Source organism: Falco peregrinus, chromosome 4 (assembly GCF_023634155.1).
Source record: "Falco peregrinus isolate bFalPer1 chromosome 4, bFalPer1.pri, whole genome shotgun sequence".
Classification (NCBI taxonomy): Eukaryota; Metazoa; Chordata; class Aves; order Falconiformes; family Falconidae; genus Falco; species Falco peregrinus.
Window position 1 is genome coordinate 53,059,120 of NC_073724.1, and position 25,746 is coordinate 53,084,865.

A 25,746-nucleotide genomic window follows, 5' to 3' on the forward strand; every position below is an offset into this window, starting at 1 on the left:
TCTAGACATTCCTTCTAAAATCCAAGATGTTTGCTAAAGTCAGTTAGCAGCAGCTGACATAGCTTGTGCTCTGAACTTGTACCTTAATGCTTTACATCTATTAATGTTGGAAGTTCAAATTGAACTATCTTCTATGTACTAGCACCCCTCTTCAAAAACATGGTTAAAACCCCATTTTATATAGGTTTTAGGCTTTTGTTTGGAATTTACTACCACAGCTTATGACAAAGTAATAAGCTCCATCAGAAAACTGAACCAGTAGATTACTTTAAAAGAACTCAAGCCTTGCCAAAAAAAAAAAAAAAAAGTTGCTACTATACTACAGCGAAAGCCTAGCTATTTTGCCACTGCACACTGACATACACAAATTCCCAATCCCTGCATTTGTCCCATAACTATAAAAATTATCAAGGAACAGTTTTATGGTTTCATCATAGGTACTTAATTGCACAGGGCTCTGAATTGATGAAAACTTTCAGACTTGTTACTGAACTTGCTATATGCTTCTGAATTGTCTGAAGGGAAGGTGAGCTATGCCTTCCCAGATTTGTGTTGGGTTGACGTGGCAAGGTTGTGGTACTGGGGGGGCTGCAGGGTGGCCATTCTAAGGCAGGACCAGTGCTGTGCAGGGCCAGCACCAGCCTGTACAAGCTGGCAGAGCCGATACCCTCAGCCAGGCTGGGGGCACCTCTGTGATGCCCTCAAGCAGTCTGTACCCCCTGGAAAGTATCCACATTACAGTAGGATTTGGAGGAAGGAGGGAAGCCCACAACAGAGCAGGGGAAAGGTCAAGGAGGGAACAGCAGAGATGTATTGTTACAGACTGACCCCAACCTTCCTTCCCCCTCCCCCTGCCACCACTCACAGGTAAGGGAGAAGCAGAAGAGAGGAATAAAAGGAAGGAGGGTAGTTTTAGTTTCGTCTTTGTTTTGCACTCTTCTGTTATTAAATGGCAATAAACTAGTCAAGTCTGTTTTGCCTGTGCTGGTAACTGTTTCTTATCTTGACTCATGAGTTTTTCTATCTCCCCCCCTCTTCAATAAGGACACGGGAAGTGAGAGCAGCTGGGGGGGTATCTAGTAGCCACCCAGGCTTAAACCCCCAGAGCCAGGTAGTGGTTACATAGAAAAAATGCCACATGTTGAAAAGATGTGCCTCTTCAGCTAGCCAGCATGAAGTTAAGTTTGTTTTGTGCTGGGCTAGCGCTGAGTGGCCTGGAGCTCTTTAAGCACAGCAAAGAAAACAAAACCCTCAAGCTTCTTTTACAGTGCTTTTTTTAAAGGTCTGTATAATTTATTACAGAGCTTGAGTTTTTAGCCATTAAGTTACAACAATGCATAACTTGACATTCTTACAGTTGTACATACACAATGGAAGAGACATAGCCCAGTGCTTAATCCAAACAATGCAACCAAGTTATTACAAGGTTACCATGAAAGATAGTCAATTGTGAATACCTGTTGACAGACTAGCAAGTCCAAATGTTTATAGTAGAAGTAACTGGCCTCAAAGTTTTGGACTTAAGCTTCAGACTCACAAAATGATGAAAACTCAAATTATTTCACTCTTCTGAATTAAGAAGAATATGCTCCTTTTAAAAATGCAGTATTATTACCATGTTTCAGATGGTGAAAAGCAGCTTCAGGTCCAATGGAAGTATAACAGTTTCCAGGCAACGCATTCTTCACACAAACACATGCAATTATAGAGACATTCTACTTTTAAAACTTTCTCAAATCAAGTTTTGCAATACAGCAGGATATCAGAGGAGAGAGATCAGGACTTGTATTGAACAAAACCAAAAGCCTTCAGCTTGATTTGTGCATATTTAATCTACAATTCCAATTCCCAAATCTTCACATCACCTAGGAGAGAAAAGAACACACCTAGTAAAGATCAGTTGCAAGGACAGAAGACATGTTACAAATTTTTACAGCCATTCTGTTTAGAAAAAAAATAAATGCTGCTGCTACCTTCCATTTCAGGAACTGTAATTCACCATGGCCCCATTATAAACTGCATCTCTTCAACTTACCCAAGGGGAGTCTTGCTCTTCCCTCCTCCACCCCAACTCCTCATCCTCTTAGCCCAGCTCTAAAACTCAGTAAGGATATTCAGTTTCCTAGCTTGTCAAAGTACAGCTTTGATGAATCTAGTGTTCTGCCTCTTAAGATGAATCACATACTCTTAATCTGAATGTGAGACAGGAGCAAGTAAACTAGAGGAGAAAAGGAAAACTAGAAAGGACCACTATTTCTTCTTGCAACAGCAAGCCATTAAATCTGTCCAAGCCATTGTGCAAAGTGTCTCCCAGCCTGGTGGCTGAAAGGAGACACACAGAAGAAAACAGTCTTGTCAAGCTGCCAACACAATTTGATTCACCCAGCAGCCAACATCAAGAACTCCACTCCCTTCAGGTTAACCCAATGAGACACTGACTCCTCTAGTGCATTTCAGTTCCACCTCTAAAGCTGCAGGGTCAGTATGTTCTTACTGATCTCAGTATCTTTGTCCAGCACAGAAACACTGAATTCAATGCCAAGTGCTGAAAATCAAACCAATGAAAACTACACATGCAACCTCTCCACTCCAAAAACCCAACCAACAAACCAAAAACCCCACCCAAAAAGCAAACACACACACACACCCCCCCCAAACACCCACCTAACCTTCACCACAATATCATCATTACTGGCTTGATTCGGGATGCTAAAGACTCTGTTGAGCAACAGTTCGCAGTTTTACACATCAACATACCCAGTGCTGGTAACCCATATTTTTATTACACTAACAACTGAAATAATGTTACACAAATTCAGAATGCCATTCCTAACCTACTGGTGTATGCTTCAAAGTACAGTTGGTACTGCTAACAGTAGTTGTGTATCTAGACAGAAGTCTGCTTTTATGGGGCAGCTAAATATTCAGCCCAACCTTTGGGTCCTATTTGTTGCTGGTATAATGTAAAACCAACACCTTTTGCTTCCGATCGAGCTTATCAAAACCCTGCACACACAGATACTGCCTCTTGCTCAGGCATCCGCTGAACCACAAGGCATGGGAAGTGGGGTAACCATTGCCACACACTTGCTGGGCTCCTTCTCTGCGCAACTACTACTAGCTCGTCTTGGAGAAAGCTTAGCAGGCCAGGCAGAAAACCTGGACAACCATTCCTGAATCTGTAAGTGATTAAAAAAAGTTTTTGTGTGTTTGACAAAGTTGTTGCAATGGTGTCTCTCCGTGCCAGTTACACCCTGGCACAGGATCAGAATTCCCAAAGTCTAACAGCCCAGCTTTGGCAGAATATACTGATGCCCAATTTATTAAGTCAGCATGGATTAAAAGCATTCTCACTGTAGTTAAATTATCCTACAACTCCTCTGGCATACCTCCAGAATCTAGCACTAATTACTGGCAACAGGTTACTGGACTATATTCACATACTCAGGGGGGAAGGAGTTACTGCTATCTAATCTAACTTCCCTCGTACTTGCAAAGAATCTCCTCCAAGTATTGTTTAGAGTCAAAGCAGCAGCAAGTCTAGGGGTCATTAGTAAAAGAAAATAAAAATTTTCTAGTGACTTTGGTACTGCAGATAATTAACTCACTATTAACATGCATTTAGATCTGAAATGTCTATGGTTCATTTTTGCTTGCTATCAAGTCTGAAGGCTGAAGCTAGTTTAAACAGTTACTGTAACATTGTTTTCTAGTTTGACATTTGTAGACTATTATTAATAAACAAAAAATTCTGAACAAAGCGGGGCCTGCAGTTTTCACTTTAAACACCATTTTGACATGTTCATAGCTCCTTTTTAAAAATCACTGCAGCTTCAGAAATTTTCTCCCTGACGATAACAGCAAAACTAATGAAGCCGTGCTGACGAACACCATACGAACAAAACTTATCCTACAACAATAACATCCCTTAGTCCTGTTAGGGATTCTTCCCAGCTGACTTCCTCAACATCACGTTGGGGGGCTGTCCACTTCACCTGGGCACTGTGCTTCAGCTTCACACACCATCACACCACATGGATGCCTCTAGTAAGAAATCCTCTGCCCGATTCGAGCAAGATCTTGACAAAGGGACACAGGTCTCGGACAAGTTCCTGCATGTTTTATGAAAAACATGCAGCCAGGAAGAGAAAAAGAGATCAAGGCCGGGGGGTGGGGGTGCAGAAGGAACCCACAAGACATACAGCATCGGCTCGCAGGTAGCCTAAGTGCAAGAATCAGATTAAAGGTTCTCCAAAGGTAGGGAAGGGAGTCACAAGGCACCTATCCTGCAAAAGGGTTCGGGAGGGGCAGGGCAGGGCAAGACTCGTGAGTTCTGACCTTCACAGCAGCTTTTGGTAGGTAAAGTGCTAGAAACACCAGTTTGATCCAACATAGTAGTTCCAGATCAACAAAGACTGGGAACCTCTATTTACCTATAGCTGCCTACATCTGTTTACTCAAAGTTATATATTAGCTGAGCTGTAACAGTAGGTCGTATGCTCCACATTTCTAATCCTCTCCTGCTACTGTTTTAAGCTCTCTAGATTGTTTCTTCCCTGCCCTGTACTTTTTATCTTACCACTCTTTTTGTTAATACACATCAGCTTTTTGACTGAGGTCAGACTAATGATTCGCTTCGGAAGATTTTTGTCATTGTGCTTCCAAGGAGAGCAAACTGCTTGCTGGAGGCACTGCAATTCGGCCTTTTATTGTCATCATTCCTCAGCAGCACAGCTGGCCTTACCAGACCTAACTGCACAGATTAACTATGTGTGAACCATATTCGACTGAAACACCTACTTACAAGTTACTACTTTTGTAAAAGGCTGAGATGAAACAGGTATAGTACCAGCATTAGAAACATAACCCAGGAATCTTCATGCTCTGACATTGTTTTAAGTCAGTACACTTCAGATACCATAAGCGTGCTTTTCAGTTTGCAGGTCCTTTAGCAGTCGTATGGCTTTCTGCCAGATCTCAGCTTTGATTCTTAAAAAAAGCTTTTGGTTCTATAGCTGTTAGGTAAAAGCTGAAGTACTTACCACATTTCTCCTCTCCAGCATGAATATTGTGCTGCAGGTATCAGCAAGACACAATCCACTGGCTGACAAGACTTCTCTTGGCAACTCCTTTTGGTTCCTCCTTGAGCTAGAGTTTAAACCCTCTCAACATTTACTACATCAATGTTCAGTTTTGTGTTAAGGAAGAGGGAGAAGACTTAGTTTTTAATAGTGAAGAGATAGTTAAAAAGGCAGTTCTAGAAATGTTGACAAGCTTCTTTTGGAGACATAAATGTCCCTATACATGGTCTGGTTTAGTTGTGGGTTGTTTATTTTTTTTTTAACTTGTTCAGTTTTGGAGATGGCTGGTCAGTCGTATTCCATTCTCATGTGCTTCTTGAAAGATAAAGGCATCACAAAAACTTGCACCTGCTGGTGACATCAGAACTACAACCTGACAATTTTTCCAGTAAACCTATAAGTTACACTCCTACAGGGAAGAGGCAGATTTATTTCTTTAAAGTAGGCATTAATAGGATTTTTTTAAAGGAAATTTAGAGTGAAACATCTGCTCCGTGAAGTAGAAGTTCAGATTATATTTCCCCAGCTGAAACCTCTGTCATTTCTGGAACATTCATTCTAAAATTAAAAAAGTTATTGCTTCTACTGAAGCTCAATATAAGTTAGAAAAACAATTGCATATTTTCTTAAAAACATTCCAAATATACATATTAAAAACAAAACACACCCTAAAACAAATGTCTAGTAAAAGACACTGTTTTAAGCAACCTGTAGTAACAGCTTTACAGAAGAAAATTGAGGAATGTATACTATTTATAACATGACAATGCTAAAATCCTAAACCATTCACTTAACACTCTTAACAAGTAGTGTTTTAAATATGTGTATTTCTTTACGAAACAGCTTAGCAATTCCTTATACCACTTACAGTATATAAATATTTGAGTAAGAGGTCATAATGGGAGATGCCAGGGTTTATATTTACTCTCAGATGCTTCAGGTTTCTTAAGTGTTTTACTATAAGGCACAATACTGCTAATCTAAAAGAAAGGAAAAGCCATTGGCAAACCTAGTCAAAACTCTTAATGTGGAATATCCAAGAGAAGAATTCCAGCATCTCCATGCAAAGGGAAAAAAGAAAAAAAAAAAGACCCCCCCCCCAAAAAACCCCAAACTTTGTAGAGCCTAAGAAACAGTTTCAATTTGTACATAATGAAGTGGGACAGGATGGGAACAGGAATAAGGAGGAAGTAAATTCTTATAAATAAGACTAATAAATATATTTTAGCCATAATTAGCCCTTTACCTCTGTTCTACTGAGTTTAAGATTGAAAGAGGTAACCAGTGTGCATATACCTAAATAAGTCTACATGCTCAGCACGTTAAGACCACCTAGCACAACCTACTACTGCCAAATTCAGTATAAAAAGCTAGCAAGATGGAGAACGTCTCCTTTTCTCCCAGCATCCACTCCGAGCAGAACACATTACAAGATCAAATTAGTATTTGTTACATCTAAGGAAAGTTGCAACTAGCAATTTTTTCATCACAAAAAAAAAAGGATATGCAACATATCCGTGAAGTTATTTGATTCCTTCAAGATTACATTATGTCTTTTCTAAGCCTATCCATCTCCAATTACAACAGAACATTTTAATAGTTGTAGTCTTGTAAGTGTTCTCCATGTGTACATACCGAATCTAAATAGTGCATCCAAAATATCTGTTAAGACATTCTACATTGTTTTCACTGCCTAGTCTTCATCTTTGTTAAAGCCCTCTGGAACACAATGACATTGTAACAATGCTTACAGAAAAAGGGTTATTGCATCTTTTTTTAGGATGAGACATCCAGAGGAGATTTTATAAAATCCTCCTGTGTACAAAATTCTTAGTTATTAGCCCTTTTGGAACACCAGCTAGAAAAGTTTGAAAGGTAAAATAATTTACATTGTTATTTTTTCCATTAACTAGACAAAAGTCCATACTAATTAAATAAAAAATAATAGTTCTTCAACAGTCTATTCAAGGTATCTTCCATTAAGCAGTTCAGTGGGAATTTCCATTAGATAGATGATCTCCATGCCGGTTATTACTGACATCCACATCTAGAAGTCAGAAATTAAAAGAAAAATTGTTCACTGATTTACCATTTTAATACATTTTATCTATTACATTAATCCAAACTCCAGCAACAAATTTCATGTTCATATATACCTATGGTTCTTAGGATTCTCTGGGTAAATAATCCTCCTAAGACACTGTTTACATCTTCCCCCCACCCCTACTCAAGACCAGTTTTCTCCAGCTCAACAGAATTCTCCCAAAAAAACCTAGGTGATTCTATTTTGAACATCTGTAACCAGCTCCACTCAGTCTGGTCCCCACTGCGATAGTAACACTACTAACATCCATCAGAGAATGGCTTCTTCTAATGCAACGAATGGCATTATGGAATGTCAAGTGATAAAGTTAATTGCTGCTTACCAAGTAATGCTGTTGTTTCACCTGCATCCTCTTTTAAACTGGTACACTGTAATACAGACTCATTAGTGGAGGAAGCCGACAATTCGCTTACTTCATTTCTGTCATCATCTTGTAAAGCAATACTCAGACTTCCGACTGAAACACTGCCACTTATCGATTCAGGTATTGCAACTTCAAGTACATCTTCAGGGTCCCCCTTCAAAATGAAAAATATTTAACTGACACTTTTGTCTACCATTAGGCATCACCATTCCTCCATGTTACCACTTTGTAACCTCACCTTATTGGAAAAGATACCAGTTTTTTGCCTATTATCTACGCACTCATGGGTACACTGTTGAGCAGTGTCCACTTCCAGTGCTATTGTCTGCGAAGAAACAAAGCCAAGCAAAAGAAAAGCCACTTTTTCAAATGCACCCCAAAGCTAAGAGCAGCAACAGGAGGAGTCAGCACAGCCAGCCTTCTGGATGGAGTATTTCAACACCGTAGCAACAGTATTGCTGCAGTCTGGCTAGGAGCAGGCTCAGCACATACAAAGGCTTCACTGAGGAAACTTACTGATCCTTCATGAGTTTGTGGAAGCCTCTGTTTTTCATGACAGTAGTTGGGCAAAGTTAGACTTTTTTTTTTTTTTTAACCAGAGTGAGCAAACATATGACATCACAACAAACTTCCCTCCTCCTCTACCTCCAGCCTAACTTTCTGTCTGTTCCAAAAATGCAAACGTGCCGGCTTGACACTTTGCAGGAACAAACATCTGCAGCACAGGCAAAGGGATTTATTTCACCCATTGTATAGCATGAACCATTTCTGATCCATTCTGAAAGTTAATTCAAAGTCCTACATGCACAACTCTGTTCTTACAATTAAACAGACCACCTTCACTAAACCATTGCCACTGATGGACTGACATTATTTATACATAAACAATTACACTGCAGTACAAGTAGCTACTCTGTGGGCTTCATAACAAGTATTTTTCCTCTCTTCAAACAGTTAGCAAAGACCCGTCTTAAGACTTATGAAATTCTAGGCTTGCTTTCTTTAGCACCAAAGCAACCTATTATTTTGAAAGAAACTGAATTTTAATAAGCTATAGAACTGCTACAATTGCACACAAGTGAAGGCATGTGATACTAATCTCTACATGTGTGGGAAGGGAGCATTCATGATTTTGGATTCCACAGCTTGGGTAGTTAAAATAAGCACTGAAACTACAAGATACAGCAATGCTCTACTTAGTCAGACATGCTGAACTGCAGTTCTTTTTCTTGCAAGGAATAGCGTAATGCAGAACTAGACCACTGAAGTCCACTATTTACAAAACAAAAACTAGGTAGTAAGACTTAGTGCTTCCTTTCTACTTTGAGCCTTTAAAAATTTTGAAGCATTTAAAGTATTTTTTCTCCATAAAAGCAAATTGAGCCTTCAGCCTCTTTGCAGAAGGTTTAGTATATTTCTATAGTAAGGCTGCTCATTCTTGTCTGCAGTTATGTCATTCAGCAAGCACAGCGCTGTAAGAAGCTGCCTTGCTCTTCACACTTTTTTCCTCCCATCAGTGAAAAAGTCACACACTCTACAAACTAGACAGAGAAACCTGGATCAGGCTGAAAATTAGGCTAAAAAACCCTGAACGACTTCCCACATTATTAGGGACTGATGCACGAACAGGACACATTTCTCCCATTCCATTAAAAATCAGAACTGAGCTTCTGTATTTAATGCAATCCCATTCAACATGCTTTCAAACATGCAGAGGAGGTATTATGCCTCCTGGTTAGGCCTGGTATCAGTATTCTCTGCAACAGCATGAATTCAGGGAATAAAGGTTCTAGTTCTTCTAGTATTTCAGCCTGTATACAAAAGGCTATATTCCTTCTGCACATGACAAGTTACATCACCTCCAACAATTAAGAGTGTGCAAAAAATAGGCTGCTAACATAATATTTAAGTACTAATAGCTATTTCACATGACAAAAAGGTTGCAGCTCTTGGGTAAAGTGACTTACACAGAAACCCACAATCTGGTACATATATTGCATAGCAAGAGTATTGTCACCTCTGACCAAAAAAAAAAAAAAATAATTCATAGAACTCCTCCATAGACCTGCTAAGTCTCTGCAACAAAACAGGAGAAAAACTAGTCAAAATGCAGACCTAGTCTATGAAAGGAAGGTCCCTGAAACCAAGGAACACCCCTGTTTTCTGAAGATCTCCACAGATTGGTAGAAGAGAAAAGAGGTACATTCATGCCTACGCCATTTTAGTTGAACTCAAGACTATTTATCAACAGTGACCAAGTAACCTACCGCATGTGTCTTCATCTCTCTTTTCTGGTGCTGTCAGAAAGAAATGAGAGCACATCATTTTCTCTACTTAACCAATTTCTGGTGAATGTCTTTAGGAAGGTTCTAAGTACTGGCTCATTTACAGTGATAAAACATGGCATATGTGGTAGTACACAAGCACTCAAAATAGAAAAAAACTGTCTTTTTTTCCTTTGAATCGCAGTTCTCAACAAGATCAAATACATGCTCTAGATCTATTGTATTAAGGCAAATTGCCTCACCTCTGCTTCAACTTCTTTCCTATCATCAGCTGGAGACAGAAAAAAAATTTGGTTTATCACAGAAGAGTACACAGAGGATTCATAAGCTGCCCAATACACTGTTTAAGTTCTTAGCTGTAAAATTCCCTTAGTTTTTCTGGTTCTCACCCAATTACTCTTTCATCTTTGCCCAGCTTCTTCAGCCTCGTCAAGCAACAACTGTTCTCATTGTGAACAACATGAAGTCTTTCCTCCTGCACTGTACTTCTACCTTGAAGATTAAGTAAGTGTGCAACATACCCAGTATCCCAAAGCTTTGATAACGTCTAGTTTACACATTGGACAAGTTCGGTGGTCCAAAAGCCAAGGGTCAATGCATGTTCTATGGAAGATGTGCCTAAAGAAAAGAAACGCCCTTTAGAACTTACCATGAAAGCCACACACTATTCCTTCAAACAACGTGCAAGTTACCACATTAAAAAATAAACCCATTCCATTATAGCCCTGACAATTAGGTACTGCTTAACTTAACAGGACAGACAGTTCTGGAAACAGCATCTTTCACATTAGCTTTCTGAAACAAGAGATGTTACTAACCACACAAACACCACAGAGTTACCAGTTCAACAGTGTACAGTTCTAACTTAAAGCTCTACTTCAATCCTACACTTCTCCCAATTGCTCCTTTTTCCTACATAGATCCAAACCGCTCCATGGTCTCCCAATGCCCTTCAACACGTAACAGGGCAAACAAATGGCACAGCTTCAACTCTGCTACCAGAGCTTCAGAAGAATTCCCAGAAAGCTCATCACCTATTTCTTAGGGAAAACATGCTAAAGAGGAATGAATAATTACGGCAACTTACTTGCATGGCAGAATTCGGACAGTGTCTTTCAGTTTGTAGTTCTCAATGCACACAGCACAGTTTTCCACATCAACATCTAAACCCTAAATATGTCAACACATTGAAATGCATTACATGCATATTTCATTACAGAACAAGCTTTGGGTAATAACTAATATGTATAAAATGGTTTAGCAAATAAAAATACCTCACGATATTCCAACAAGAGGTGATCTGATCAAGTGATACCAAATACTAAAGCAGCCAAACCTGGATTTTCCAATTTGAATAGCTATACATGGTACCTTAAGTAATTTAAGTCTCAAACATTGGCTTTGCTCATGGGAGCACAGTAAAATTTCAGTTCAAAATAACTACAAAGTGAAGAAATTTTAAGGGGTCAGCACAGATGAAAACAATGAATTCTTAACTGATGGTCCCAAAGACTTGCAAGTGCTTAGAATTCATTCTTGGGGTTGAATACCGCAAATCCCTTCTTCCCCACTTTTCACTTTTTTCTGCCACATCCTAGCAGATATCCCTTGGTAGCCAAGAGAACTGAAGCATGCAACTTGGGATGGTTTAAAACTTCTGTCCAAGCTCACACCAGAGAGACTGCATTTTGACTGTATTTCCCCACCTCAGTATGTTCCCTTCTAAGGTTTATGTATCTTTCCTAACAGGTCTTACTGTCTTCTTGAAGCAATACTTATAGCTGCAGTGCAAAGTGATGGATATCTCCAGATTCAAGAAAAATAACTCAATGTAAATTAGGTTGTATAAAACATGAGTATTAGAAGAACCGACAGTGGGCCTATTTCATCCCTTTCATCCCCTATAAAATAAGAAATAAGTTTTTTGTTTACTGATTACTGAAGCAGTTCAATTTCATTAAATTTTTTTAATTAAAAAAATTCACTCAAATGAATTACTAATGCAAGCAAACTTTCAAGTTCCAGGCAAGTACCTCCCTCCTTTGCATGCATAATTAATACCTTAAATTCCCAAGTAAATCAAATCAAGATTTTTTTACAGAAGCAAAGCTAAGACAAGTACTTATTCTACAACAAATATTTGTTTTATTCTGTACAAGAGGCAAAATCCAAGCACACCATATGTAGCACATACTCAAATGAGTGTCCATTTTACAGTAATCCCATAAGCCTCTCAGGAAAGACCTACATGATAGCAAATACACTTTTAAAATATTGACCTATTTTTAGTTAAATACCTTAACCCCAAGTGAAGTGATAATGAAAGACTGTACTGTGTCACAATAAAAGAAACATACTCTTTTAAATGCCTGAAAAGAAATATTTAAAGGTAAGGAACTATGTACATTTACAGAGTAGATAGGACTGTTTTCCAGATAGGTTTGTATTAATTCATGAAAGTACCTCTGCATCAGTAAATTACATAAACTTCCTGATAGTAGGCTGATTCAAATCAAATTAGCAGACATGATTTACCAAGCAGAAAACTTTTATTTTAACAGACAGTTTTTAACCTTATCTCATTCTATGTCACTTAAGAAGCATTCATAGTTACAACCAGCATACTGCGTGTAAAAACTTACATTCCCCCCATTTTATTTATTTTAGTCAATAGTATATCAATGGGAAGGAACTATCTGGTACACCGCAAAAATCTCACGGTACAAATCCTTTTTAGAGGTCTACTGAACATCAAGTTAAAAGCAGTTAATATTTTCCTTGTGGTTCTCACCATAGGTTTTATCATGGCCATTTTACATCCATTTCTTCCTATGCTGATGTTATGCTTTGATACTGCTTTACCCAAGTTTTGGTTCAATTCCATCTTGATCTCTGATCGCAACATTGTATGATCAGAGAAGCATGAATATCCCTCTGTTCACAGCTTGAAATAGATTATTTTTAATTATATTCTAAATTCCATCAGAAAGTTACAAATACTTGTAAAATGCTACTTTAAACATGCTGAATGTATAAGAGGAAAAAATACAAGTTCAAAGATGGTTTTAGGTTTTGTTAAGTTTCAAAACTGATTTACTAAATGAAAGACACATTCTCTGTAGCATGTAACCCAAGCTGAACAGCTTCTGTTGAACTACATCTTTTAATGTTCTTACACATAAATGTCCTTTCTCACTTCAATTTTACTCATGGATTAAAAACCCCTAATCCTTTTTTTTCCATCTCTGAGCAAATCAGTCCTTAAGTAAAAACTAATCAAAGACAACAAGGGCTGGGGAAAAAAAATGCCCATGTAGTAGCAGAAGTCTAGTCAGAAGCTAATTTAGCATCTAGGATTAGAGCTGCCTGAAACTAAGACAATATTTTCTTTCAAAACCTTGGCTTTTCCTACTTCAGTTACTAGAATACAGCTATGAGTTTAAGCCATATGCTGTCAAAGCTAACCTTTTGAAAGCTGTTTAATTTTTAGAACAGCTCTCTTTCAATACATAGAAAAGTACTTCTAAAAAATTTATGCTTCAAGTCTCTACAGCTCCTTAATGTATTGTATGTTAAAAGATGAAACAAGTGTTTCATTTTTCAAAGCTTTTTGGATTTCTAAGGCCTTCTGATCAATAAAAAGATGGATGTTCTTTTAAGAAAACAAAACATTACAGCAGCTGTAAGAACTGTGCAATCAATAGGTCCTAGGAAGTATTTTGCAATCCACTTGTTGATGTTTTCAAGTGCTGAAAAGATGTATTACATTTCCTCATCTTTGCAGTATCAGCCCTGTAGTCTCCTGTGACATTCTGTATAACCAGATACTATTTGCAACAAAACAGCCTTACATTTCATAAGTAGTTCAAATTTGACTCTTAAATTTCAAATTCTGCCTTCTAAGCAAAGGCCCTAAAATAAGCCTAAAATTGTCACACTGAAATTATGTTGTGAGGATTTTAGTTTAAATTCTATGAAGCCATTACAACAGTTTTTAAATCACACAGCAATAGCCAAAGCCACTGAATTACCTTTTCTCCACGTTTCACAGTATGCAGCTGAAGCTGGCTGATTGCTTTCTTGGTTTCTTTCCTATGTCCCTTGAATAAAGATTAAGTATTAGTATACAAGTTTGTTTTCAGAGTTATGTTTTAAAGCTTTTCAGTATTTTCCATGTGGATTACTAAGTCTTCTGAATGCATATAAAAAAACATTGATCTCCGATTAATATTTTCACAAAATACTTCCAACCAGCAGATGTTGAAGAACTGCAAGTTTTGCATTCTAGGGGCGCAGCAGCAAATATCTACAAGTGTACTGCTCTTAGAATGAACTCAACAAGCCAAGAACTATGCAGATCAAGTTGACATACATAGCCTTGTATCATGACTGCCTGTATTAAGGGCCTTCCCACACAGGACAATTGGAAATAATGTAGGCTTTAGAGGCAATCAGAGCTGAAACAACAGCCGTAAAACCAGAGCTTCTAGTTAGGCAAGCCTGTGAGCAAGCACACCGTGCGTTTTGCACCAGCTTGAGAGAAGGTGGAATCCTGCCGGGCAGCCTACAGCTGGCCACCAGGTCAAAAGGCTGCTTGTAGCTATTAATACTTCCCCTCAGTTAAACGCTGCCTCACACATACAAAGCTCTGCACTGAAAGGATACATTATGCAAAGGAGAAGACAAGAAAGGCTTAACAAACATGCGACACCATACTGGACTTCTATACAGTAACAGCCCTACTTATGCTCAGAAGGGAAGCAAGGAAATAAAGCGGTACTGTATTTGAAGACAAAGTACTAGCTACTTGCTAGAGACTAAGAAACTGAACGCTCCCAATTAACAGATGTTGACCTGTCTAGCAGAAGCCCCCACTGATGAAATACCACAAAGGAACAAAAAACCCAAAGTGGCAACTTTTCCTCTGTGGTGATCATTACGACATATCATTCCACAAACTTACAGTATTGAAAATTGGAATTTTTATTTTTTGTAGTGTTAAAAAGAATTAGTCTGAAGGTTCTCGCAGGAATGGACAGAGAACCAGCAGCAGCAGTCTGTTCCACCTTCTGTATCAGCTCAGGGTTTTCTGCACAGTCCTGTTTCATCATCAGTAGCAAGGAGATCTTAAAAAGTTTTACTGCTATACTGATGTTAGAATAAATCTTAAGAAACCCATATTCACCTTAACTTAGCAGCTACACAGCAGCTTGCTTTAAAGCATGACATAGTTAACTCCAAGTTTTAATTATACTGGAGTCAATAAGCCAAGCAAAGTAAGATTTGGGTCAGAAAAGTAGCTTTTTGTTTCCAAAATTATTTTAAGATTCCTGAAGAAAAATCTTGACAAAGATCTTCACAAATTTTTGTTTTCAATGGCCATTTTAAAAGAGGGATAACTGAGAAAGTGGCATAACCTTCTAGCACTAGACAATTTCATTGAATTAAAAAGCCCTTGTATGACAAGCCCAATGGCAAAATCTATTAAGAGTCTGCAGTACGTATTTCTGGTAAACATTACATTCACCATAAAAAAAAATGCTGTTACAACTATTCATAAAGCCTGTGAACTTCCCATACCATGTACTATCATAAACCCAACAAGAAGCAGCAACTTTCTTCACCAAGCAACTGTTACAACAAAAAACGCACTCCTTTTTCAATAAATCCTTCTCAAAAATTTTGTTTTCTTGAAAGTATTCTCAGAATCAAAGTTCAAAGCTTACAGCTTAGTAGAAAAAACTCCAGGGAAACAACATTGAAAGGAAACCGCAAATTTAACCAATACAGAAGTCCCACATGTTATCCTCAGTCACTGAAAAAAGAAGTTAATTATTTTCCTAGAAGAGTCCTGTAAGTCCCAATCAGACCTCAGACTCCCGAAGGCAAACAAAAATTCCCTTCACTCCTCCCTCAAAGCTAGGATCTACACGTTCAAGCAGAAGGCAGGGGAAGTCCACGTGATAAGCAGCCATTTGAAACAGTTTTTTGTTGTTCTGAACCAAGGATTAAAAAGAGAAATGCTTGCCAAGAAAAATACGTGCAACTTTCTTTTTCACTTAGTGGAGAACTATGGCAGAGCTTGCTGATTACCATGGAAGGAACCTAACCCATGTGCAAGAGTTGACAAGCACAGGGAAGTTCCATGCTAAGATATTTTCAAAACTCAGGGGGACTAGGTCCTCAGCTCCAGGTAAGTTACTCCCTTGAATGTGGGGGTTTCAACCAGATAGCCTCCAGAGGTCCCTTTACAACCGAAATTACTGTAGGATGAAGTACTTTCCACAGGGAAAGAAGTAAAGCTGACTTCTTTTAACCTATCAAATAACGGGAATATGGAAAGGGTAAATAAGGAGCAAAGTTATTGCTTCCTAGTCTTCCCAGTACTCCCACCACTCTCAGCACTTTGGGTAGTCCAAGAGAGCTGAATCTCACCACGCATGCCCTTTCTAGGTTGCTGCTATTCAGTACTCTACAGTGAAGTGGCAGGATTACAAGTAGTTTTCATAGAGGTTTAGAACCAAAAATTCTAACTACTTCTGGGCCTTAAGAAACAAATTTACCATGGTCTCTTACAATTTACAAAAACCTAGTTAGGGAAATTAGTACTTTCAGGATGAAAATTACTTAAGAATGAAACTAATTTTTAGTGTCAAAAGGAAGGAAGTTAAGTTAGGTGACAAGTCCTACAAGAAGCTGCCTTTACTCAGTTGTTGACAAATGGCTAAATATACTTCCCATGACTTCATATGCATATCTAATAATTATAACTAGCCAAACCTGCGATGCCAATTAGCACACTGCTTACTAGCCTAACCATTACTGAATAGCATTCACAGAGAGTAAAGTAGCCAGAAAGCACAGATTTTCAAGAATGCTTCAATAGACAAGAAAAGTTAGGCAACTGATTTGACACGAGAAGATCATAAATACTCTAAAGCATCGTCATCTCTTATTACCTGGTTTCCAAACTGTGATCCTGTATACAGGAAACGTTGTATATAGTAAAATATGAGCCAAGCAAGTGATATAATCATCATGGTGATGAAGGCGATGGCCACAAACACAACTGACTGACCACTAATATATTCCTGCACATGTCGTGTGCCAACAACAATAGTCATTTTTACTGGGATCCCTCTTCGTACAGGCTCCAGTATCTCTATTCCTTTTGGATAGCCAACCATTATCACCACTGTATTTCCTGTTCCTGTTGGAGGGGAAAAAAAAAAAAAGTCAGTCATCACAGTAAAAACTAGGCATTCTGGCTGGATGCTAGTTTGGACCTCTTAAGATCAGTGAGAAAAGTTACAGGAAACCCACTGAGTTTTTTTCAGGCATAGCAGACTTTTTATGTTAAGTCTATTAGTAAAGAACCCTTTATTTACTTTAGGAACATCTCAAATGCAAGAAACTCCAACAGATGCATCTTTACTGTTTCAAGGCCCTATACTCATTCTACACAGTGAGGTGGGATGTGGACACCATGCAAAAACCAGACAAGTTATACACATCTCATCTTGAAGTTGCCGAAGTTCTGACATGCAAATCAGGAACAGCTGGTCTTTTATTCGTCAGTGTGGGAATTTTAGCTGCAGATGGAGACAGTATGTGAATACCATGAAGAGAGACACATTCTATTAAGTTTGAATTTCAATCTGAATCTGTAGCACAGTTACACTGGATGTGTGGACAAAAAGAGAAAAGATATTCAGATATTTAAAATTAAATTACATTAAACATTGAAATACTTAAAAGATTCTTCAATACTAAATATTCAAAATGTAATGTGACTTCACAACAAGAACTTGTTAGAAATACTCTGGGACTCTTTCGGGGAGCCCGGAACCAAAGCATTTTTCTATTCTGTAGGACTTGAAAGCACTCAATTCATATGAAAAAGTACCTAATTACAAAAAGCTTTAAGCACTATACTGCCACCAAAACCAGTATGATACTGTCAAGATACTTTTGGCAGAAACCAAAGATCCTCTGTGACTAGAGTTTTACTCCGTTTTGTCGGGAAGCATCTCCAGTATTGCCTCAGAAACATCTAACACATCCATTACAAAGTAAATTACAAACAAACATATTTGTTACAAATGTCCCCTTTTTACTGGTCTATGCTATTTTTATTGGAATAGTTTGTACTTTGTGCATACCAACACTGTTATACACTATAGCTTTACAGCTTGCTTTGCACGCCTACCTTGCAGAAAAAGTGAAAGTAATCTGACAGAGAAAGTAGAGGAAGAAGAAAGAAGAGAGAGGTTTTCCTAGCTGGAAAGCTAAAGCTGTAATGCCACAGCTACCTTTTTAGATTTACAAGATTACTCAACTGAAACAAGACCTCTCACTGTAAATTTAAGCCTTCTTCCCTCCTGGTTGTGCTAGGTCCACTACTGAGAAGCTATGTTAAAGGAAATGGTAGCCTAATTTACAATGTTACATCAGGTGGCAATTTTCAAAACTCAAAGCAGCATTCCAGACTCATCCACCTCTCTGCCTACTAAGGCAGAGTTAATTTGCCTGAAATAGTTTAAAGAAACTCCTTTAGCTGAGCCAGTTCTGGCCATGACCTCGTTGACCTGGCCACTCTGCTACCACGCCAAGGGGAATTCCCAGAGGTTTCACAGCTCTTCCCTCCATGATGTGCAGATGGTCTGCTGTGGATAAAACACTAGAGGTTCCAGTTACTAGCTGAATAACGCTCCTACCTCAATGTCAGTTACCTTTTTTCAGCTTCACCTTACGCAGCCATCCCACTTCTGGTCACCTACTGTAAGAAACATACCCATCTGCCAGATCTAGACCCAGCAAAAGAGCAGGTTTTCCAAATAGAGCTACACTTCTGGAACTTTTGAGGATGGTGCAGGAAGACAAGGAAAAAGGCGCTACTGGGGAAAGGCCCAACCTTTGTCTCCCCTCAGGCACCCACCCAGCTCGTGTTGGCTTGCCTGGTGGGTGCATGAGGAGATACAAAAAAAAATGCTGAAGACAAACAGGACAAATCCACAAGAAACAAGGCTCCACTAATTAATTCTACTCACCAACAATGTGCCGATTCACACAACACAAGTCCAAGCATACTAAGAATTGGATAATGTTATTCTCCTCTCTGAACCAGCATGAAAGCATTACCAGAGACACACATGAATCTCACAGAAAAAAGTACATGAAACACTCCTTGCTTTCTGATCCTGCACAACCCCACAGGGAGTTCACAAGAAAGGAATGTATGAAAGCAGAAGTTTATCTCATATTGCTGAGAATTGTTATCTGCATAACTAAATCAGGAGTTTGGGTCCTACGTCCTTAATCAACTGTAAGAGTTACAAACAACAGAAGGTTGCCTAAGGATGGCTAGTAAACAGTACAGGAGTCCTGAGAAGATTTGTGGTTTCATTCAAGCTTGGGGAAGAAAAGAAGGCTTCAAGATTAGAGGCAACCTGGATTTTTCAATCAATAAAGGTTTCTTCCTCAATCCCGCAATCTTGAGTCAGTTTAATCCTGCTATCTAATGCTCTGTGTGATTCCTATCAAAAAAAGTATCAAAACCCCCACAACTAACAGTAATGCCCTTCTCTGTTTTGTCGCTAGCATGTCCAACTATCAGCCGGTGATTTCCTTGAAATGGAAGTCAGGCTACTTTTGTGCAACGGCTGCTAGACACTGTGACACCTTCCAGTTTTAGAATTAACACAAGTATGCCATACATTTTTAAATAAATGCCTGTTAAAAGCATTTTAACGGTTTTAAAGACTTGGTGATGAGCCTGCCATTAAAGTTACTCCTGCTTCCTCTGAACAACATAGCAGCTCAACAGCATACAGTCGCTCCTTGAGTTAAGCAAGCCACTGATTTCAGATCCATCCTTTCAGTGGTACAGATCCAGAAGCTTTCAGTAGAAAGCATCAGTAATACAGAAGTTATGCACCATCTGAGAATCCTGAGTAGTGCTGAAAGGAGTGTAGCAGAGCTGAATTACAAGCCAAGATAACCCTAACTGCTGCTTTGGAGCTGGCAAGAGCTTACAGTATTGTGAGTACACAGTCGTTTGCATCTGTTTTGTTCAATATACCTGCATAAAAAAACAGGACAATGAGGAGCAGAACCAGTTGGGTGTATTTTGGCAAAGCTACACCAAATCAAAGATCATTTTCTTTATGTAGCCAAAGTCATACACTCAAGTCCCAAGCTTCCCTTAAATTGACAAGCCACACACCAAAGCTCCACTCCAGACCTATCAAACTATTGTAGTCAGCCCTCCTTTCTCCCTTCCCTCTGCGTGTCAAGCACAATCATATTTTATTTCGTAGCCTTCAAGGTATCGAGCTTACACTCTGATCAGGACCACCAAACCCTAGCTTGAGAGGAGATTCCAAGATGACTGGATGCCCAGCATGAAGTATAACAGGAAAAATACAGAACCAGACCTTTTTTCTTTCCACTGCAGTATACCCCTGCACCCCACAAATGTTCAAACCAGCACCAAGCCTCTAACTTTCAGCCTGCTCTCCACAGTACTCCACACCCTGCCTCTCCAGACTCCTCTCCCACCCACTCCCAGCTAATATTTACATACAATACTTACTCTGGTTTTGGAAAGGAATTTGAAGCCTCACCACCACCACCAAAAATAAACAGAGTTAAGACTGCCTGCAAAGTCTGTATTCCTGTAAAACTTAAGTCTGAGTTTATATTATTCAGATTCAATAACTGAAGTACAACTCCTTGGGTCATTTGGGTAAAATGAGTATCTTCCACTGGAAAAAACCTCCTCAGCCACACGTGAAGAAGATGTTTCACTATCACCTCTCTCAAGGAGGCAAGTCATCCAGCATTTTGAACAACATAATTCAAGCAGAAGGCAAAGGCCTGAAAAACATGACACATCAGTAGTCATATTTGAAAAACCTTCTTTTGGAAGGAGGGACATGACTGTAAGGCTACATATTCAAACTCTCAACTCTCCTGTCCCAAAACTTTAATTAAAAATCCTACTCACTGCACTCACAAAGCTCATAAAGTACTCACGAACAATAACTAAACTGCAGACTATTTGGAACATTTGTCCTTTATCAAATGCTTTGACACCAGCTAGAGTAAACACTTCTCTGCCTGATCAAGAATCTCTTTTTACTCAAGTTGGAACGTGTCTATGAACACCAAACTATCCCACCACCACCACCAGCACACACATCACCCACCAGAAAGTTCAAAGGCCAGGTTTTTCAGAAGAACGAGAAGACTAAACTTTGAGATCAAAAGGTTATCTATTTACCACCCTCACGTAATTCAGACTGCGCCTCTATCAGCCATAACCATGTTACACCTCACATAACTTTCAGTGCCATTAATTGCAAGTCCATTAAGTGGATGTTCCTTAGGCATGTAACTCCACTCCTTAGTTACAGCACTGCAGATTTCCCAGAGTATTTATTCTTAGCACTCCTCTCAGAAGTAGGGTTTGTTTCCTCATGTATCAGTTCGCAGATCCCTTTACCGGAATGGCAAACTTGGATCTTGTGAAATACAGCTTTACCTTCCATGTTCTTTCTTGCCCATTCTCCATAGACTTCTCCTCCGCCTCCACAAAAATCCAGGATTTAAAACACTAACAGTAATTCTTCCCTATGTTCCCAAAATGCACTGAAAAATTTAAACATTCACATGTTTGATGGAAGTTTCAACCATGAGACAAAGACTTTTGATTCCAGCTGAGTTAGTGATTACATTGCCATATATTGTATTCCTGTCCCATCGAAAACATCCTGAGGTCCAAGCTGCATCTGTTAAGTCAGTAAGTATATTCTTGTATATATACACAATACTAAATCACACTATTTACACAGGTAGAGCTTTATCAGCAGCATTCTGCCTACTTAAGAGAAAACAAAACAAAGACAACCAGCAATCAGGGAGCGCTTCTCTTTATACCATTTACAGATCTTAACTACAACAGCAAGTCCAAACCTGAGTATATGCCCAAGAGGTCTTCTGCAGCACAGAGGTAACAGAAGAGAGACAAGAGACACGTAAAGTATTGTCAAAATAAGCAAGATGAGAAGAGGAGGAAGAGATTCCACAAAAGAGCAAATAACATTTGAGGGGCTACCAGGGCATACAGAGGAATGTGGGAAAATTCCCACAGACAGGAAGATAATTTTTTTACTGACTGGCCAATACAGAGTGACAGGAAAAAGAAACTGACAGAAGGTGAAGAGGAAAGAATTATTAACCAGAGTACCTGAACTGCCACATGAGATCAACATTACATCTTCCCTAGCATCCCACCTCTACTTTCACAGTGGATTAAGAACACAAGAGACAGGCCAGGCTGACCTACCCAAGCAAGCACGAGGCTAAGAGGAATGGTAATCCCACTTCCAACCCGCAAACTGGTGGCCACTTGGTATTCCAAGAATAGATACACATTGGTTTCTACCCAATATATCATACACGCTATGAAGTAACAGGTCTCTAACCGAGATTTTTCAGCTCACTATATTAAAGAAAGTAAGTTTGGTTTTTTCAGTTCTACTTCACCCAAATTCCTGGTCATCCCCTTCCTCACAACCAAGAACGACAGCCTGGACATTAACAAACTCACTGTTACAGGACCATGCAAAGCACACATCTGAAGCATTTTTATTTTTTTTATACTTGGTTTGCTTTGTCTTTGTAGCTGCCTCTGAAGATCTTCCAGTTCCTCGGAAGTCTACAAACGCAAAGGGATTTTATAGCAGTTTCAAGGTTTTTCCCTCCCCTTTGATTCAAGCATTTGATGTTGTCACGCTCATAAAAATCCAGCAAGACACTCCTGTCGTAGCCCAATCAGACACTGCAGCAGCAGAACATCTGGGTTCTTATCTCAGCAAAAATCAGAGATCTCTTCCGCAGGCTACAGATCACCTGCACGCTTGGACAAGCCAAGCCAACATCCTTCTCCAGGCTTCGGTTTTCCTACCACGTTTACAAGCATTTAAGAATTACCTGATACTCAAACCTCTCTCCCAGCCTTTGCAGACCCGCGGGAGGAGAGGACGACGAAGCTGTTACAACGAAGCCTGTACCAAAAGCTATCTTCCAGCCGCCACAGCTCTGCCTTCAGAGGCGCCAGAAGGCATCACCACGGTACCTGGCACGTCTCCGCACAGCCTGCGGACGGCGGCCTACCTGCACCGCCGGAGCCCGTCTGGCAGGGGGTGCAAAGCAAAGAGGCAGCGCTGCACGCAGCCGTGGCCCCGGCGCCCCCCGTGCCCTCCCCCCGGCAGCCCGGCACCCGGCTGCCCGCTTCGGTGGCTTCGCGCATCTCCTCCCCGGCGCCAGGGCGTGAACCGGGCAGACAGAGGCCGGTCCCAGCACCTCGCAGCGCGGTTTAAAGGAAGAGGAAGCAAAACCCGGGCTCTCTGCATCGTTTTTACGGGGATTTCTGCCTTCCCCCGTGCCTCACCGCGCAGAGCCGCGTTCCCGCACCACCGAGCGGCCCGGCGCCCGCCACAGCCGCCCCCCCCCGGCCCCGCCGGGAGCGCCCAGCCCGGCCCCGCTCACCCAGGTGGGACATGGAGACGGTGCTGTTGCCGAAGCGGGCCTCGTTGTAGATGACCACGGCGGCCGCCCGCTTCCGCGCCGCGTTGGTGACCTTGTCCTTGAAGGTGCAGCCGCCGCGGGCCACCAGGGCGATCCAGGGCGGCGGGTCGCCCTCCGCGGACCCGCGGCCGCCGGGCAGCAGCGGCACGTCGTAGTCGGTGTCGGCCGCGCAGCCCTCCATGTGCCGGGGCGAGGCGCCGCGGGGGATGCCCACCAGGCCCTGGGCGCTCTCCTTGGGCGAGCTGTCCCCGTAGCGGCCGCTCTCCGTGCTGCCCTGCACCGTGCGGTTGCTCAGCGGCTCCACGTACACCGTGCTCACCCACGCCGTGTACCACTCCAGGGCCCGCGCGCCCTGGCCCAACGGCGCCCCCAGCGCCACCAGCGCCGCCGCCACCAGCGCCAGCCGGGCGCGCCGCACCATGGCCCGGCCGCCGCCGCCGCGACGCGGCCCGCCGCGACCAGGAGGAGCGGGAGCAGACCCGCACCGCCGCCCGCCGCGCCTCGCCTCGCGCTACCCGCGGCCACCCCGCGCGGCGCAGGTAACCCCCGTGCCCGCCCCGGGCGGAGCCCGCCCGCCGCCACGGCTAATGGCGAGGCGGAGGCCGGGCCGCCCCGCCCCGCCCGCGCGGCTGCGCATGCGCGGCCCCGCCCCCCCGCGGCGGTGTCCCGCCCCCCGGGGGATGCCGGGAGCCGGGGCGGGGCCAGCGGCCGGGGCGGGGGGCGGGGGCACAGCCTGAGGGCGGAGGGCGGCGAGTCGCTGCCCGTCGGGGTGGATACGGAGCGGCTCCTGCGCGGCTGGTTCCCGCCGCAGCCCTCGGTCCACCGGCCTCCTCGCGCGGCGGGCCCTGGGACGCTGCTGGGCTCCCAGCCCCCGCCGTGGGTGGCGTTTCTAGGCCCGGCCCGTCAGCTGGGCCAGCGGCACGCGTGGGGCAAAGCAGCCGCCGCGGCACCCGCGGGGCGCGACCCTCACGGGTAAAGCGTGTCCCGCTGCGGGGTGGCGGTGGGAGCGCCGGGCAGGGCGGCCGGGACGTGGGGTGGCAGAAGCCAGCCGGGGATGGAGCCGTGTGCGGCCACGCAGGGGGACAGGGACAGCGCCGCTCGCTGCCGGGCACAGCAGGTGCCTGTGCGGTCGCACCGAGGGGAGAGCATTTCAGAAGGACGAAAAATAGTAAGAGGCAGTGCCATGTTAAAAAAACTAAAAAAAAACTGGAGAAAAATGTATCGACATACAGCGGCATTAAACAAATATGACCATTTTATGGATTCGTTTTCCATGGCGTAGAAATATTTGCTATATACTACTTAAACAAGTTTAGCCTTACCTGTTTTTTCATACAAGGCATCTGTACCTTTTCCCAGCGTCTGAAATGGATCGCCTGTTTTCACCAGCTACCAGTCTTTTTTGAATGGTCTCCTTCAGAAGTCGTCAGTGGTGTGACCACACATGTTGTCACATGTTGTCAAGCAACATTGCCAAACCTTGGTAATGTCCTTCCTCATGATGATCTGTTGTGGCTGCTGATGCAGATGGGGTCTAGTAGAGCCTGGATTAATTTGTATGGAAGGGGTCATCAGACAAAAGCCACAAGCTCGATGAACTGCCCAGCTCTATATCGGCACCAAGGCCATTGTGTTCCCATTTCTGTTCCAGAGTTGGCATTTAAATAAAGAAATAAGTACCTTCAAACCCAAAGTATTCTTTAAAGTAACTCTCTAGCATTCTCCCAAAATGCTTGGCAGCGTTAGGACTCTCTCCAAAGGCACTGAGCATTGTAAGAACAAGATTAAAGTAGCAAAATCAAGAGGGTGGTCAAGACTGGGCAGACAAAGTAATGTGGAAGGGGCTGTAGAGAAGGAATTGGAAGTTGAGGGAAGAACATGGGAAAACTAGAGGTAATGAAGAAAAACTTAGGAAAAAGAGGATAAGGCAACACAGGAGCAGGAGCACGTTAGATGGGAGAGGGTGAGTGGAGGTGGTGGTGGTGGCAGAGTAGAGGCAGGTAAAGGGTGAGCTGTGTTGAAGGATGGCTAGTGACAGACGATTCAGAAGGAGCACAAATTAAGTGTTTGGCAAAAGGTGATCAAAAAAAGTGATAGTACTTTAGTGAGTCCAAAAATGTTGTTCAAGCGAGAATCTTGGTAAAAAAGTGAAAGACACTTAGTGTAATCAAGAACAGATATCACTCTGGAAATGGGATAAAAGTAAAGAGAGTTGGTACAAAGGAAAAGAACAGCTGCAGGAAATGTTCTTTTAAGAATATGGAATCACTGGAAATAGGAAACTGATGCTGACTGTGATTTGTTCAAGGTAGGAAACTT

General features: G+C 41.7%; 1 protein-coding gene and 1 non-coding gene across 2 annotated transcripts; both read right to left on the minus strand.

The window, feature by feature from the left end:
* Nucleotides 1-1,257: 1,257 nt before the first annotated feature.
* On the minus strand, nt 1,258-23,997 carry RNF149 (ring finger protein 149). Its single transcript, XM_055801423.1, has 9 exons — nt 23,389-23,997; nt 16,794-17,044; nt 13,866-13,934; nt 10,922-11,004; nt 10,356-10,452; nt 9,817-9,846; nt 7,508-7,703; nt 5,043-7,128; nt 1,258-1,865 (listed from the first exon to the last, which is right to left on the minus strand). The coding sequence occupies exons 1-8, from the start codon at nt 23,846-23,848 to the stop codon at nt 7,070-7,072; spliced, it is 1,245 nt and encodes a 414-aa protein (XP_055657398.1). The 5' UTR covers nt 23,849-23,997; the 3' UTR covers nt 1,258-1,865; nt 5,043-7,069.
* LOC114013329 (small nucleolar RNA SNORD89) lies at nt 4,612-4,727 on the minus strand. Its single transcript, XR_003556255.1, has one exon. It is a non-coding gene; the product is annotated as a small nucleolar RNA SNORD89 (small nucleolar RNA).
* Nucleotides 23,998-25,746: the final 1,749 nt, after the last annotated feature.